General features: G+C 42.1%; 2 protein-coding genes across 2 annotated transcripts; one reads left to right on the top strand and one right to left on the bottom strand.

The window, feature by feature from the left end:
• Positions 1-1390: 1390 nt before the first annotated feature.
• On the top strand, positions 1391-2505 carry LOC116251672 (ethylene-responsive transcription factor RAP2-1-like). The gene has a single exon (XM_031626063.2). The coding sequence runs from the start codon at positions 1538-1540 to the stop codon at positions 2033-2035; it is 498 nt and encodes a 165-aa protein (XP_031481923.1). The 5' UTR covers positions 1391-1537; the 3' UTR covers positions 2036-2505.
• Positions 2506-6223: 3718 nt separating this feature from the next.
• Positions 6224-14479, bottom strand: LOC116250603 (KH domain-containing protein HEN4-like). The gene is made up of 7 exons (XM_031624356.2): positions 13683-14479; positions 12008-12475; positions 11643-11918; positions 10922-11224; positions 7081-7163; positions 6617-6728; positions 6224-6487 (listed from the first exon to the last, which is right to left on the bottom strand). The coding sequence occupies exons 1-7, from the start codon at positions 14310-14312 to the stop codon at positions 6329-6331; spliced, it is 2031 nt and encodes a 676-aa protein (XP_031480216.1). The 5' UTR covers positions 14313-14479; the 3' UTR covers positions 6224-6328.
• Between the last annotated feature and the right edge of the window lie 832 nt (positions 14480-15311).

Raw genomic sequence — 15311 nt, 5'->3', positions numbered from 1 at the left:
AATGCTTTCCACCGACCCAGCATTCTCGACTCACCGTCTGATCAGGGAAGGGAGAAACTCCGGTCAACTCTTGGCCCGGCCGGCCTCTGCTCACTACAGTCCGGCTATAGATTTCAAATTTGTTTTGGGTGATTGGAGATTTTTACTATTTAAAAGAAGCCGAAGCGCTCACCAATTCCTTTTATCGTCTCTGCTGCCTCGTTGTGCTTCAAAATGAAAATCCACTACTTACACACCTTGTCCGACCATTGTGCCAACCCCCTTAAAGATAGGATCCAAATGTCTTAAGGGTCCAACGTTTGGAGTCGGGCCCACCCGCTTATAACAAGTGCCAATATGGATTGGGCCCAAGTGAGTTTTGAGGACCCATCTGTACAATCCAAGTTGGGACCAAGCCAAGTCAACTAGGTTGAGAGCGCATTATTGGTGGACCCATTCGGTCAGGGCCGGGCGTGTCCAGTCTATTAGTCTGCCAGGCTGGAGATGACTGGGTCGATGAGCTGACTGGCGTTCACTCGCCATTGACCGGCGCCGACGCTCGCAGACATTGCAAGAAACGGGGTTGACGATGAGACCGGGCGACGACTAGAGGGGGCTTGACCATGCTGGAGCCAGCCAGCCGGGCTGGTGGGGACTGGAACCATGGCGCGAGCGAGGGAGAGGAAACGGGCGTTCCAGTTCAAGACAGCTCCGCTGGTACCCGGCGCCTCCTAATGTCGGTGGCGTGCTGACGTGGGGATCGTCAGCCACGTGGACGGCATCTACGGCCACGGGCGAAGAGGGGCCGCGGCCTGATCATGTCGGCAACTTGGTTGTCCTTATTGGCCATCGTGGCATCCCTCTGATCCGGCAGGTCGGCATCAACCGCTTCCCGCCCCACCCTTCCCAAATTAGCCTCGCCTTAGGCGAGACCCAACGGCGGCTGCCATCCCGCCGGTGCTCGTGACGGTGGTGGTGGGGCTCGAGGCGTCGGACCGTGTGAAGCAGGCCTGGCCTCGCTCGCATTAAAAAAAAAAAAGGAAAAGGTCCATGAGTTCAACCTCTTCACCAATCGGCTTTTCTCTTGAAAAAATAAAAAAAAATATGTAAACAAGTTAGAATTAGGCAAACTACTTCCACAACAGGTTGTGGCTTAAAAAATTTATTAAAAGTTCATTTCGGTTCTTCAAAAACAGATTCGATTTGATCCGATTTTCAGTCCCGTGCTGGACTTCATCAAACCACAACCTCCAGCCAGGTCCGTTATGTGGTCAACCCCGCACGAGGGATCGTGGCACCTATGTGATTTCGTCGCCCCAGAAGGGTGATTTGTGAGTTGCACCTCCTACAATTTTAGCGCAGTGGAGTGGAAGCCCCCCCCCCACCCTCTCGTCACTATATAAGAACAAGAGTGGGGTGCTGCCCCGAGGCGGTAACCGGAGGGGAAGACCGTCAGGAAACGTAGAGGAGTCTCGAGTTCGCCGGAATCTGCGTCACCTGTTATCGTTCATACGCAGTTGTCGCATCTCCTGAAACGCCCAGCTTTCTCTTTCTCGCTATGGGGACCGAGTGCTGCTCGCACCCGCCGATGAAGAAGCAGCGGGCGGACAAGCCGTACAGGGGGATCCGGATGAGAAAGTGGGGGAAGTGGGTGGCGGAGATCAGGGAGCCCAACAAGCGCTCCAGGATCTGGCTCGGCTCCTACTCCACCCCTGTTGCAGCCGCCCGCGCCTACGACACCGCCGTCTTTTACCTCCGCGGCCCCTCCGCCCGCCTTAATTTCCCGGACTTCGTCGCCGACGAGCTGCCCGACATGTCCCCAGCCTCCATCCGCAAGAAGGCCACGGAGGTCGGGGCGCGCGTTGATGCTCTCGCCCAGCTCTCTGCCTCCTCCGCCCCCGCCTCCGCCGCCTTGACGTCTCAGCCTCCTGCTCTGGCACCCGCATCCCGTCCGCGAACGTCGTCGTCGCCCAAGACGCCGAATTTGAACGAGGAGCCGATGGATTCCGACGAGGGAGACTCGGACACGGAGGGAGGGGGGAACTTCTCCGGCTGAGGGGTCGGGGCACGAACGCGACCAATGAGCGGATTCGTTCTCTCTCTTCCTTCTCTTGCCCTTTGCTTCGCAGGATATGACAACTGTATCCTCTGTATACTGCTGTATCGTGCCGTCCGAATGACAATTCTGCCCTTCAAAATCATGGGAAGCGAGAGGTTTGCGGTGTTGTGCTTTTCTTTCCTCTTCGGCGCCTTTCTTTCGTGGAAAATGACCGTCTCGTCCCCAAGAGACCGAACGGGGCGCGTGTGGTTCTCTCGAAGTTTCGGAGGCCGTTTTGGGGAAATCTCCCCATTTCTGGGGAGTTGCAGACGGTGGGGGACGTCCTGGACATTTATCTTCAATGCCAGGGACACAGTTGGCAACGGGGCCCTTTTTTTTTTGTTTCCTTTTCTTTTCTCCGTCTTTCCATATATTTGAAATTCTCGAGATCCCTCGTCGAAAAAGTTTGCGTCGGAATCTTTTTTTGAGCTTTCGATTGTGTTAATTCATGGAAGTCGCCGGAGGATTGCCAGCAGCTGGACGCCGACGACTCGGCGAGGCATTTTGTGAATATCTTTTTGGGGAAGGTAGTTGTGGCGTCCAGGAAAACCGGCGCGTAGTCGCTTAGCATGTACGGCGTAGGCGCCAGTGGTGGGGACGTTGCGCGCAGCGTCCTCTCTCCTATCTTTTCTATGATGGGATGGCGGTGGTGGTGCGCTTCCCCTTTTGCCAAAGAAACTCTCCCTCCCCAGGGCCCAATCTTGTGTTCTTTGCTGTTTTTTGCGCGTTTATTTGTGAAATCACCGGGAGACAGCGGGGCGTGAATGGTGGGTAAGGTAGACGTCGTTGGCGTTGACGTTTGAGGGGTCGGTGGTGCAACTGCATGCATGGCCGAGTTGGCTCGGTTTGGTGGGTTCGGTTTCCGGTGGGTCACGCTGTTCTCCGTTCCGGCGACAAGACTGCATTCGTGCGTTTGATTTGGGGGCGTATTACGTCCGTGCTTTTTGCATCAATGGCTATGACGGAAGATGGAAGATGTTAAAAGAGGAAAACAAAATCAAGAGATTGAACAAACTTAAATCGATGCCCACCAACTCATTTATCTTGAACGGAGGGAGACGCTCAATCGATCCTGGGTTGAGACGATATTTTGTGAACCCTGATGAGGTTTTATTTGTGGAAATTGGAAAAGGACGAGTCGGTAGCCTTTTAGGTTTGTGTTGAGTTGACATACTTGATGGCGGTGCACCTAACTTTCCCCATCTAAGGGACCCGCATTCGGACGCCTGGATTGATCCCCTTGGATTCTATCAAGTCGTTATCAGCAATATGTTACTGCGACTTCTTTGTATCTTCACTCGACTTTTTTTTTATCTGAAAGTTGAGGGGCGGAGACGAGATCATAGCAACGGGGGACGGCACCAGATTTTACCATTTTTTGCTTCTCCTTTTTTCATTCACCTGTGTGGCATTTGCAGCGGTGGGTGGTAGCCTTCTTGTTTGTTCTGTCACGTGTCTACCCAGAAGCTCCCTGTTTAGAAATTGCAGGCATACGGATGCTGATTCAGTTCATTTCTGTGTTGATGCCCGGCCTATTTTTTGCATCTTGGGTTTTCCGTCTGATTTGTCTTGTATCCGGTCTCTACGGCAATTTTTTTTTCTCCTTCGAAAGTTTAAACCGTGATTAAATTTTTCTATGGAGTAATGAAGGCGCGCTTTGGTTGCATCTCTTCTACTTAGCAATTTGGTGACGCACAGAAATGCAAGAAGTTCAAGTTCAATCTTACCTCAGGGAATTTGGAAGCCGTTAACTTTTTTCTTCTTCATTCGCGCATCAATACAAATAAAAGGCTGATATGGTATCGTTTTTTATTTTTTAGTTTTATGTCAGGTGTAAAATTAATTTCCAAATTCATAAAATTGAAGAAGAGGGTGATGTGGTTCAACCGCGTAACAATATATGCCACTTGAGGAGCAAATTAAAAAGAAAAAAAATTCAGATCGTTGATTGTTAGACATTGTCAACATCTTACCTATAGCACATAATTAGCGTGTTCCCCAAATATTTTCTCGTACGTTAATGCCAACTAAGGTTCTATTCCCATAAAAACAGGAGCGTAAGAACATACTGTCGCTTGATGGCGATGATATGGGTCCAGTCATTATTTACAACAGGCATAAGGCTGGACTTAGCATGTCAGTGTGTTTATATAATATATAAATTTCAGCTCTTCATTCTTTCCATCGAAAGTCCTTTAGCTGAACCCTGTTTAAGATGATGCTTTTTGCCTCGAGATGGTACAACGATAACAGCGACCAAACCTCCTCATACTGAAAGCATTTCTGTCAATACACTCTTCCTCTGGACCACTCCTGCCCATTGTAAATAAGCCAGTCGCCCGTTAAGCACCACGCAATTTCGGCACAAACAGGAAGGCCATGAGAGATTATTGATGGTGACGCTTGAAAGAGAAAATAATGCGTATATATGATACTAACTAAGTAGAAAGTTTTAAAAATCCTAGTTTTATGTTTGCCACATATATGAATTGTGATTCGTGTATTACGAGCTGATTAATCATGATTTGGCAGCAATATGTTTTATCAACTAATTGTGATTCACGGATCTAAACAGTTCTGCAAGAATGGCAGAGTGCAAGGAATTTTCTGGCTGAGGAGCCCTTAAGTCGCTAGCTCAGGTCTGGTATATAATTGCCTTTTTTTTTTGAGTTAACACGGCATGATTTCAAGTTTTTGAATGAAAATTCTAATGGACTGGTGTGGGTAGAGAACGAATTTAAGAACTCGAATCCAGCCTACCTTCTAGTGTACGAGTTTGGGGACCATGCTCCAGCCTAACTTCTAGTGAACGAATTCCTGCTCACCGTCCAAGATACGGAAATATTCCTTTTCCATCAATCAGACATTGCCCATATATAGCCATTTCATATGAATTATAAGCTGTCGCTTAAAGAATTATGAAATGGACTTGAAAACGTATGCATGCATTTCTTTTTGTCTTCCATGACTGGTGCACACCACAAATACTTGTTCGACGCAATAGATTTCATCACCATGCAAGTACCCTATTGCTTCTGCGGGTTTCACTATGATCCCCTATCCTGCAACAGCAGCTGCTTTTTACATCTGCTGCTGCGTCTTTTCTATGATCTCATGTGAAAGGTTTAGCGGCAAGAGAGCAGTCTGCTCACTTTTTTGCTTGTCCACTTGAAACGACATTCATGAGATGCCTATGCATGTCTGAGGGGCTGCTGTAAGTGCAACAAAGGGGTTTTCCTGTTCTTCTTGCAGGGTTCAGCCTGGGGATTTATTTTGACCTACCAGACCAATTTCCTTCTCTCATCTTCATTTTGATAAAGTACAGATCTCCTTCAGACATGATAGGCACACTCATATGAGTGATCTCAATCGCGAATCGCCCAAGTCAGCTAGGATCGTCCATTTACTGGGTTAGGAGTCAGGGACTACAGAGTTAGCAACTAATTACATATTCTTTTTTATTGCTGAATACTGAAAGTTTGTTATTTTTTTTTATGATGAAATATCACAAACTTTTCTAAATATACACAAATACTCATAGTATATGTTATTCAGTTTTAGTTGATGGAAAAATTGACCATAAAATACCAATAGGCTTGTCTCTTCATCTATTAGAAAAAATGCTCTATCGAAATTATTACCTAACCTAGCCGAGAGTCATTGAGTCTCGACTCTGAATCAATCTTCAGCCAATCCGAGTCCGAGTCGGGTACATAAATTCTTTTAGCAAAATATTTATGAAACGGACACTTTCGACGTGTGATAAAAATTCAAAGAATATTCAACAAACAGAAATTCCCAAAAAATCGTTTGGAAAGCTCCCGAGAATCACTCGAGAACTCGCCTGATCACACATAAAGGCAAAAGGGCAATCAAAAACCTTCCTGGTACCGCAGCAAAACATTTCACGACGAAATAAATGGCAACATCACTCAGGGCTAGAATGGTTTGAATGCCCATCATTATTGAGAGAAAAACTGCCGCGTGTATTCGACGAATATTTACATTCATTTGGAACGTCTAAACGCTGATTTTCATTATATTGAAGCGGATACAGTTATTTCTTTATGCTCATTTTTATACCTCGTCGATCATGGTGAATATGGGAAGGCAGATGTGTCTGAAATTGACGGATCAACGACAATGGAAAACCAACCTGGGATTTTAAATTTCAACTCTGAACTATAATTGTTATAAATTATCATAGTACACAAGCAGAAACGGAAAATTTTCTTGGCATGCATACAAGCATCATATTTTTCTAAGATCTGCTATTCCTGGCCCGCTAAGAATGAAAGCCTGAAGAAGGTTCTGTGCTGACTGCGTTTGTTCTGGAGTTCCGGATATGATGACGGTGCCTGCTGCTGCTCCTGGAAGTGGATCATGCGCTATGACCTTTGCGCCAGAAATCTGATGATAACGAACTCACTCAGCAATGGAAAACAAATCACGGAATGCAGAAAAGAAACCGTGGCATCTGTGCATCCGCATGACACAATATTTCTCGGACTATCGTCAGTGCATCTAAGACAAACCCACCTGTCTGATAATGTTTAGGTTGCTTCCGTTCGTTCCGTAAACAGCACCAAAAACACGTTCAGGAACTGAGATCTCTACGGTAGTATTAGTGATAACTGCAGATTTGCTTGCACTGCATAAGAAAAAAAGTAAGCTTCCCGAGAACCTCATGGACAAACAGCTCCCTACTAAAAACATGCAAAAGTGCTTCACTTGTATAAACTCCCTACTAAAACATCCAGTACAATCGGCTCGTTGAGTGCACAAACGTATGCAGCTTTCAAGAAATATCCATGAGCTTGACAAATAAAAGAACTTTCCAACAAAGCACCAGAACGGGTGCAATTTAATAAAGTGTAATAACGAGTGAACACATCAACTTCTGGTGTATTAGTCGTCAAGCCAACCGTTGCAACCCATCAAAAAAACTTTTACGATATCTGATACTTTAGTGAAAGAAAGAAAAAATAATAGAAAATACCGACCTTGCAGTATCTGTTCCGCTTCTCACTGTAGATAAAACTTGCCCAATATCTGGAATGCTCCTCTGATTCCCCGTTGTCAATGCCTGTTATAGACAAATTCTCTCTAACGTTAAAGGGACCAGGAAAAACTCAGCAGTAAAACTGCTAACAAATGCAAACAAAAAATTACCAAGAACAAACGGATAGGCCAAATTCAGGACTCAACAGGACAGACAAAGGCAATATTGAAGGCCAAGCACATAAAGCCAATTTTGCTGCCAAGGACCAGATGACCTATATCTTCTCAAATAACACAGGATAGATGAATTTTGCCCATGACTCGTTACAAGACCAACATAATAAATTATTAAAATCAACAAATACATTTCTATGACAGCATTCTTGAGCATGCAGTAAATTCAGGGTGCTCAAGTATAAACTATATTACAATGGCAAGTTTTTGTTAATAAGTTCAACTGTTTTAGTTATAAAGCTAATAACAAAATCATTTTATTTTTCTATACATATCTTCTTATCCTTCAACCTGTTTTTTTTTCAAGGGACTGGAGTACAATCAAAATACTGACGCAAATACGATCGAGTAACAGAGGACTCAGTTCTGGATCAGCCGAATCTGCTTCGCATCTCTCAATATTAAACTGTTTCATCCAGCACAAAATTAAATTTCAGTTATTTGGGGCATCGTATCAATTGGTGGAACCTTTGATAAAAGAAAGAGATGTCATGTATGAACCAATTATATATTCCTCCTTAGCCTCCACACTAAGAAGAAGGTGGCATGCAGAAACGAGCAACTGTTCGAGCTATTACTCAATATCACTAACAAATAGCCTCTAGTTTTTTTGCTAGAAATAAACTAATTTAATACATGCTATTAAATAGTTATTAATTTGTAGTTGTGTTCATAAACTATAGTATAGTTGTTATTAGATATGTTTAACTTCTTCAGGTAGTAAAGATACAATATAAAAAACTTATGACATAACCCTGATGAGTTGCCCAGTAAACTCACTGACCCTTGATATGGTAGTCAGGTGCTCCAAGTCCAATTCACAGGTCAACTACGTCCATACCCTTTTGCTAGCAGTGAACCAGCGCAAAAATACAAGGATCATCACCAAAAATACGAGGACAGCAGAATCGGATAAAACAGATTGCTAGTTTTTTTTTTTTGGTAAGTTCAGTTCCTCTTCATATGGCTAAAAAAATTTCTTGAAAAGCTAGGATTACATCGTTGATTGATTGTAATACAGCCAATTATGTGTCTAATGTTCCCCTAGCTCAAAAAAGCTAAAAACAGTATTCTACCACAAAAAGGGTAAACTTAAAACATGTTACGAAAAATAAAGCATAGGCAGGATGTGGAGCATCCACATTTATGATGCGTGAAATAGTACACAGGTGACTGTTGATAAATTTTATTAACTAGTCATTCAATGGGCCAACCTTTTTTGCTAAAAATTATTGATATGTCACATATATAGAGAGTATGAAGATGTCAAGTATTTAAGGAGTCTATTCACGGAAGTGATAAAAGAAGTTGGTGAGAAAAATGTGGTGCAAAATTGCGAATCCTTAGTAATGACCTCTTTCATAACTGTGCAGGCCCGAGTTTGACAAGCGATGACAGCGACTTTCATATTTTTTAAACTTCTTCTGTAGCACATAATTTAAATTTAGAACTCAAAGCATGCCCAAGAATTGTGCTCATAAAGTGAGGAAATACAGCAAGATTCCAAAACATTAGAAATTTTCTCATGAATCATCATCATAATCATTTCATATTTAATAACTATTCTGAACCTAAATTACTGAAGATTGATGAGATTCATTTTGGTTCTCTAATTGTTATGATGGAAAAAATCAAGCAGCTCAAGAAAGCATTGACAATAATCGTGACCGATAGCCGATGAGATTTCTATAATAATGAAGATTATGCAAAGGCCAAAGTAACAAAAAAAATGCATTTTTGATGATTTACAGTCGGTAAAGTCAAACTTTATCCAATTTTCAGCAGCAATTTGGCAAGATGTAGATGTTAAGAGAGGATGACAAAAAAGTACTCATGATTCATAAAGTTTATGAAATGTGCGACAATATGATTGGGAGATTTCAAAAATATAACATTCAAGCTTGAACAAAAGAATGTTCCACTAGATTCAGAATTTTTTAATCAGATACATTCATTTTTCTGTTGAAAAATCAGATAAAATCAATACACCTTTGCATTGCATGGCATACTTCCTCCATTAAATTATTATAGACAAAGTGGTAGTCAGGAGGTGTTGGTTGTGTCTAGACTCTAAGAACGGTCCTAGGATATGAAGACATAGGACGCTATTGTTGGAAGGGCCTTCTAGGGATCCCCACGCTCTAAAGCAAATAAAAAAGTGTCTTAAGAAATTTTTCAACTTGATTCATTACCAGTAATTATGGCAACGGACAACAAATACCCCATCAACTGGTGGGTATCATATGAACCAAAGACACCTATCCTCCAATATCTTGGAAAGAATTCGCTGTCTAAGCCCACTACATCAAGTTGTAGAAGAAGTTAGAGCACATATTCTTAAATTCACAAAATTGAAAGAAACAAAATTCCAGAAAAAGAGAAGATGATCTGGTTTACATTCACTAACCTATGATTACTTTAGCACATATCTAATAATTATAAGTACTTTTTAGCTTCTATACTAAAAAATTAAAAATTCAACTTTGATTCTATTATTTCAAGTTAGATATTAGGCTGGACATGATTGATACAGTGATGAAGCTGTAGATCATCAAGGTTTTGGGAGGTAAACCTAGAGGACTTTGATTTACATGGAGAACATGAGTTGCACACTCTTGACATAGTCTTTTCATATTGTTCCCTCCACATTAGACGATGAAGAAGTATAAGAACAATAAGTTTGCTAGATCATTCTCACAAACATTTATACAAGGAATTCAAGTATGTTCGCTACTTTGTTTATTTGTTTATTAGTTTTATACAAGGTATTCTCTTCATAGAAATTTACAAGTAACCACCAAATTTTTGCAATATACATAATTAACCATCTAATGTTTGAGAAATCACAAATAATCTCCTAACTTTATAAAATAATTTGGAACACATGCTTCATGATAAAAAAACATCAAAATATATTTATTTTACCCTTAATAAAAGCGAAAATACCTATGAATAAAGAGTTTCCTAAAATTTGTATCTTTTGCTAGTCTCTCTATGATTTTGCCTTTTTGTGTGAAGACAAATGAGAGAGATAAAGAGAGAGAGAGATGTGAATTGTGAAGTTAACTTAAAAAATGTGGTTTGTGCATTTCCTTTTCTGTAAGATTTTTTTTTTAAAATATTTTTGAATAATTTTCACTGATGAAGCATGTGCCTGTGAATTATTTTACAGACAGACAATTGTAATTTTCAAAATATTAAGAGGTTAAATATATCAAACATTGAACAGTTCTTTGCAAATATCTCTTCTTTATCTGTATAGATATATGTGTGTGTGTGAGCACCTGCATTTGACCAAAAAGCTGTATATAAGCATGCCAAAGGTCTATAAGAGTTAATAACAAGCACACAAAAATATCAGCGAATGCTAGGATACACCTCTACCCAAACCTCTTCATTCAGCCTCCCCCAGGTTTTTAAGGAGTTACAAGTTACAAGATCAAAAAAAAGAGAAAAAGGTTAATGGTTTCACCATATATTCCACCATCATATGTGCCAGGCCAGAAGCACATACCACAGTTGCATAATCAGACGAACACTTATGGAGGAGCATTTTCATCAACAAGGAGAGGTAACATTCCTATGACAAAGGAAAAAATGCAACTGTACCTGTGGCTCCCATAACTTTGTTGATGATAGATGGTTAAAGCTGTCTGAAAGTCCAGCTTTATCGGAGATTGGCAATGTTAAACTGTCAATACTAAGAGTCAGAGAAGAAGGCTTTTCAAAATTGTGTGATGAGTATGGTCCGGTGGTGGTTGCTTCATGGGCTACACCATAAGAACCAACGGCAGGTACAGCTGATGGTAAAGATGCAGATCCTGAACCAGGTCTGTTTGGGAACATGTTATCTCTAAGCCTGGAAGTCACCATACACAAAGCCTCTCTAACGCTCTGAATGGTGCCGGTTATCTGCAGATAAAAAATTCATGTTCATCAATGAAGGAGACAAAGACACCAGAACGTTTGCAGAAAGAACAACCCATGCAAACTACAGGAAACAAACAACAAAAGGTGCTGATCTTGAATGTTAACAAGTAACAACCTTTCAGCAGTGGACTTCAATTTTCAAGAGAATATAGATATCGCACAAACTGATTTCATAAATGTTGCATGCACTAGCATGCTTTAACTTCAGAAAGAAATGCAAACAATGTGAAACAAATATTATTCAAAAAAGCAGGTGTTGAATAGGACATGATATTTTAGTCATTGGCCAATACATGATCATCACTCAAATTTAGTAGTTTTCTAGCAGTTAAGAAAGAACAGAAAAACGTATTGCAACCTTTGATTCTAAAAGTACCACAACCATGTGTGAGGCACATACCTGTACTAATTCATCATTCTTGGAAGCACATTTTGGGACCTGATCCTGTCTGAAAATCCAGATACTAGCCCCAGTTGCTTTCCTCATCTCTGCAACAATTGTGCCACCTTTACCAAGCAAGCACCCAATTTGATCTGCCTGTACAAGAACCTTGGCAGATACAGAATCACCCTTCTCTGAGCCTTGCACTAAACCTTTCTCCAAACCTGCTTCTACAGATCTAGCATGAACACGAATGACAGCATTTTGTGCACGAGATAATTGTGATTCTGGATACTGCACAATAAATAAATGATGAATATTGGAAAAAACAAATAAGGAAAGAAAAGGTCAGCTCTTTCAGACTGCTGAACTGCATGACAAACCTCCATAGCGGAAATGGTGATGACACGGTCCTCCGAGTCTGACACGCGTGGAGCCACACTTATAGATGCTCCAGTTTCATTCTCCAATGCTTTGACAATAGCTCCCCCTTTGCCAATTACACCGCCTACCATGTTATCGGAGCAAACCAATCTAAAAGCAACCTCTTGTTGACCCCTTCTTTGACCCGAGGATGAAATACCATCAGCCCCTTCTAGTCTCAACGAGTGACCTCCTGGAAGATGATCCACAGCACCTCGAGAAGATGGACCAGAAGCAGATGCACCAGTCATGGGCAAAGAGTTCCTTCTTGAAGATGGCTCACCACGTACGTTGCCAAAGCTGCCATGAGGAAGTGATCCGACAGGTCTATTTGCCATGGATTGAAGTTTATCCAATGGTGGATTGTTTTGAAGACACCGTGATACAGCTATGAGAGCTTTCCTTACTGCTGAAGCATCTCCCACAATCTGCCAAAATGATAATCTTGAAAGGATCGAATGCATAAACCTTTACATAAATATTATCCATTAGTGTAGTAGACTAATAAAAAACTAACTTCCTAATCCACCTGAATCACATCAATTTACATAAACAATGCTGCCAAGCTATGTAATTGTGATGACTCCACACTTTAACCAGATAACAGAAAAAAGATTCATTACTTCCTTTCCTCCTTTCTAAGACGTCATAACTCAAATTGTCAACAGTTAAACAATCTAAATGGCCAACAATGTTCTGAGATCCACCAGAAATATACCTCCTACTTAAACGAAATAATCCAATATTTTTCCAACAACAGTTGAACAATCCAAATGCCCAATAGTGTTCTGAAATCCACCAGAAATCCACCTCCTACGTCAACGAAATAAAGATCACCCACTATTAGAAGCTGCTTCCTATCATTTCTTCATATTATGAACATCAGAGCATGTTTTTTTTTTTTTAACCAGACTCTCAAACATTCTTTTGACAAATAACATGTCCTCCGGATTCGTAAGGAATCAAACAACACTCTTTTAAACTAACCTAACCATTCTGTCCACAATCTAGAGTTGGCAATACGGTACGACGCACGAGCTAAACCACTGAAGATATCGACCAGTTCGTCCACATACACGAACCATGAGCGAGGGACAATTACCTGACCAGTGGAGCTACCACACGATCCATGGAGAACCTTTCATATTACATATCCCTTATGCCTAGTAAGCAAAATTCATAAATATGTCCCCTATGCCCATAGCACCATAACGGAAGGACTCCCCCACATTCTACAATATATTATAAATTGGCAAAACATTATTATAAATTTAATAATGCCTAAAGATATCGCACTATATTACCATTCTGATCATATATTCCAGAAAGGGCTAAAAGTTAGCACAAAAGCGCGAAAGACATATTAAATGAGTTTGATTAAACAAAACTCTCGGAAATGCCAGCCTGCGGAAAACCAATAGAATTGGAAACTAAATGGCCACACTAACCAATCCGAGCTCTCTGTCCATTTAAAATGCAATTCTATACAGAAACAAAGTGAACTTAAAATTCGTACAGGCAAAGGCACTAAAGAGCAGAAAAACTCGAGTTCAAACATAGCAACCTAGGGGAAGAATTCCACGGTGAAAGAAAAGGAGAAGAAAGAATCCAATCGCATTCTCGGAGAGCCCTGACCTGAATCAACTCATCCGAGGGAGCAGCACAAGCCGGTAATTGCTCGACGGGCAAAACCCTAATTTTGGCGCCAGTCTCCTTCCTGATCCTTGCAACGACCTTTCCGCCCTTGCCCATGACCCCGCCAACCTGGCCCGTAGACGCGAGCAGTCGGCAGGTCACCGTCGACCCGGTCCCGCCGGCAGCCGGTTTCTCATCTTCGACCTTCAAAACCCTATCGAAAACCCTGACGAGGGCATCCTGAGCAACGGAGACTTCCCCCTCTCCCTCGGCGGCATTGCTCTCCTTCTTCTTCGTGGCAGCGACGACGAGGATGACGCGCTCGTCACAGCCGGGGACCGCCTCCTCGACGCGGATAAGGGCGCCGGTCTCCTGGCGGAAGAGCTGGATAACACTGCCGGACTTGCCGATAACGCCACCGACGAGGGCGGAAGGGCAGAGAAGCCGGAAGGCGGTTTGCCCGGGGAGCATGACGACGGGGGGAGGCGGGGGGCGGTGGCGCTTGGCGGAGGGAGCGGACTGGCCGTTGGATTGGAGGAGGAAGGCGGAGTTGGTGGCGGCGAGGGAAGTAGAGGAGATGAGGAGTGAGGATCGCTTGCTTCCTATTGTCGCGGGAAACGAAGCTTCCATAGCTCGGCGGGAAGCCGAGAGAACGGAAAGAAGGGAAGAGATGAGAGGGAAAGTCCCTGTCACCACACCCCGCCTGTTCCCGCTCTCGCTCTCCTTCGCCGGCCCTTCTTTGCGAGTGGAGGTCACCTGCCCCAACGTGCCGATCGGTGGTGGCGAACTAAAGTATGCAACCGTCAAGCCCATTAGAATCTTCAAAAGCCCTCCATTTAATTGATTTCCACTTTGGTGGACCCCGACACGTGGCTGCCGTCCCTTCCTTCTCACTGTTCGGTCAATTTTTTAAAATTTAATAATAATTTAAATAGTGTAAATTAATTTTGAAAATAAAGATCTCAAAAGTAAAAAATATTGCTCATATTGTTTTATGAGGAGGAAGGAGAAAGAAAATGAAAGAAAACTGTAGGATCTGTCGTCGAAACTGAAGAATCTTGTTCGCCGTAGTTCTTACTCGAGTTACAATTTCTTCCTTGGGGAGAACCATCTAAGCAGGTCGAACAGGTTCCCCTTGGCTTCATTCAAGCTCGGATCAATGTTGCAGAACTTGAATTTGGATGGTTTCCGTCTCTTTCTTAACATGTCATATTAGAGGTACATCAGATCCATGAATTTCAAATGCTGAGTAATCAAACGCACCTTTGGGTTATCAATATTTAAGTTTGGTGAAATAGATAAAATAACTAAAACATCTTTAGTATAAAAAATTTTTGTGTTGATAGTTTGTACTAACCTCTTTAATATTGATGCAAAATAAATATTATTTATTTACGTTAAAAAAGACCAATTAACTAAAATTGAGAATATAAGAATGAATATGCACATGCATTTTTAAAACAGTAATATTTTATTACCTTACAAATTGACGTGACAAAAATAAAACTCATGCACGGATGTTTTTAGTTAACCACAAAAAGCTTAGTATATCATCAGCAATACAAATGAACGTCCTCTATTATTTAATTCTGTTTCAAAAAGTTTTCATAAAAGCAAAAGGGTACCACT

The sequence above is a fragment of the Nymphaea colorata genome, chromosome 3, assembly GCF_008831285.2.
Source record: "Nymphaea colorata isolate Beijing-Zhang1983 chromosome 3, ASM883128v2, whole genome shotgun sequence".
NCBI classification, from domain to species: domain Eukaryota; kingdom Viridiplantae; phylum Streptophyta; class Magnoliopsida; order Nymphaeales; family Nymphaeaceae; genus Nymphaea; species Nymphaea colorata.
Note: the sequence above shows the minus strand (reverse complement) of the source record. Positions and strands in the feature narration are given on the sequence as shown.

What these genes read in the sequence shown, in the direction of transcription:
- LOC116251672 (XM_031626063.2), top strand. Translation starts at nt 1,538, where the DNA reads ATGGGGACCGAGTGCTGCTCGCACCCGCCGATGAAGAAGCAGCGGGCG.
- LOC116250603 (XM_031624356.2), bottom strand. Translation starts at nt 14,312, where the DNA reads ATGGAAGCTTCGTTTCCCGCGACAATAGGAAGCAAGCGATCCTCACTC. An exon ending in CCTCGGATGAGTTGATTCAG is followed by an intron (nt 12,476 to 13,682) that starts GTCAGGGCTCTC and finishes TCATTTTGGCAG; the next exon opens with ATTGTGGGAGATGCTTCAGC. An exon ending in AGAATGATGAATTAGTACAG is followed by an intron (nt 11,225 to 11,642) that starts GTATGTGCCTCA and finishes TTTTATCTGCAG; the next exon opens with ATAACCGGCACCATTCAGAG.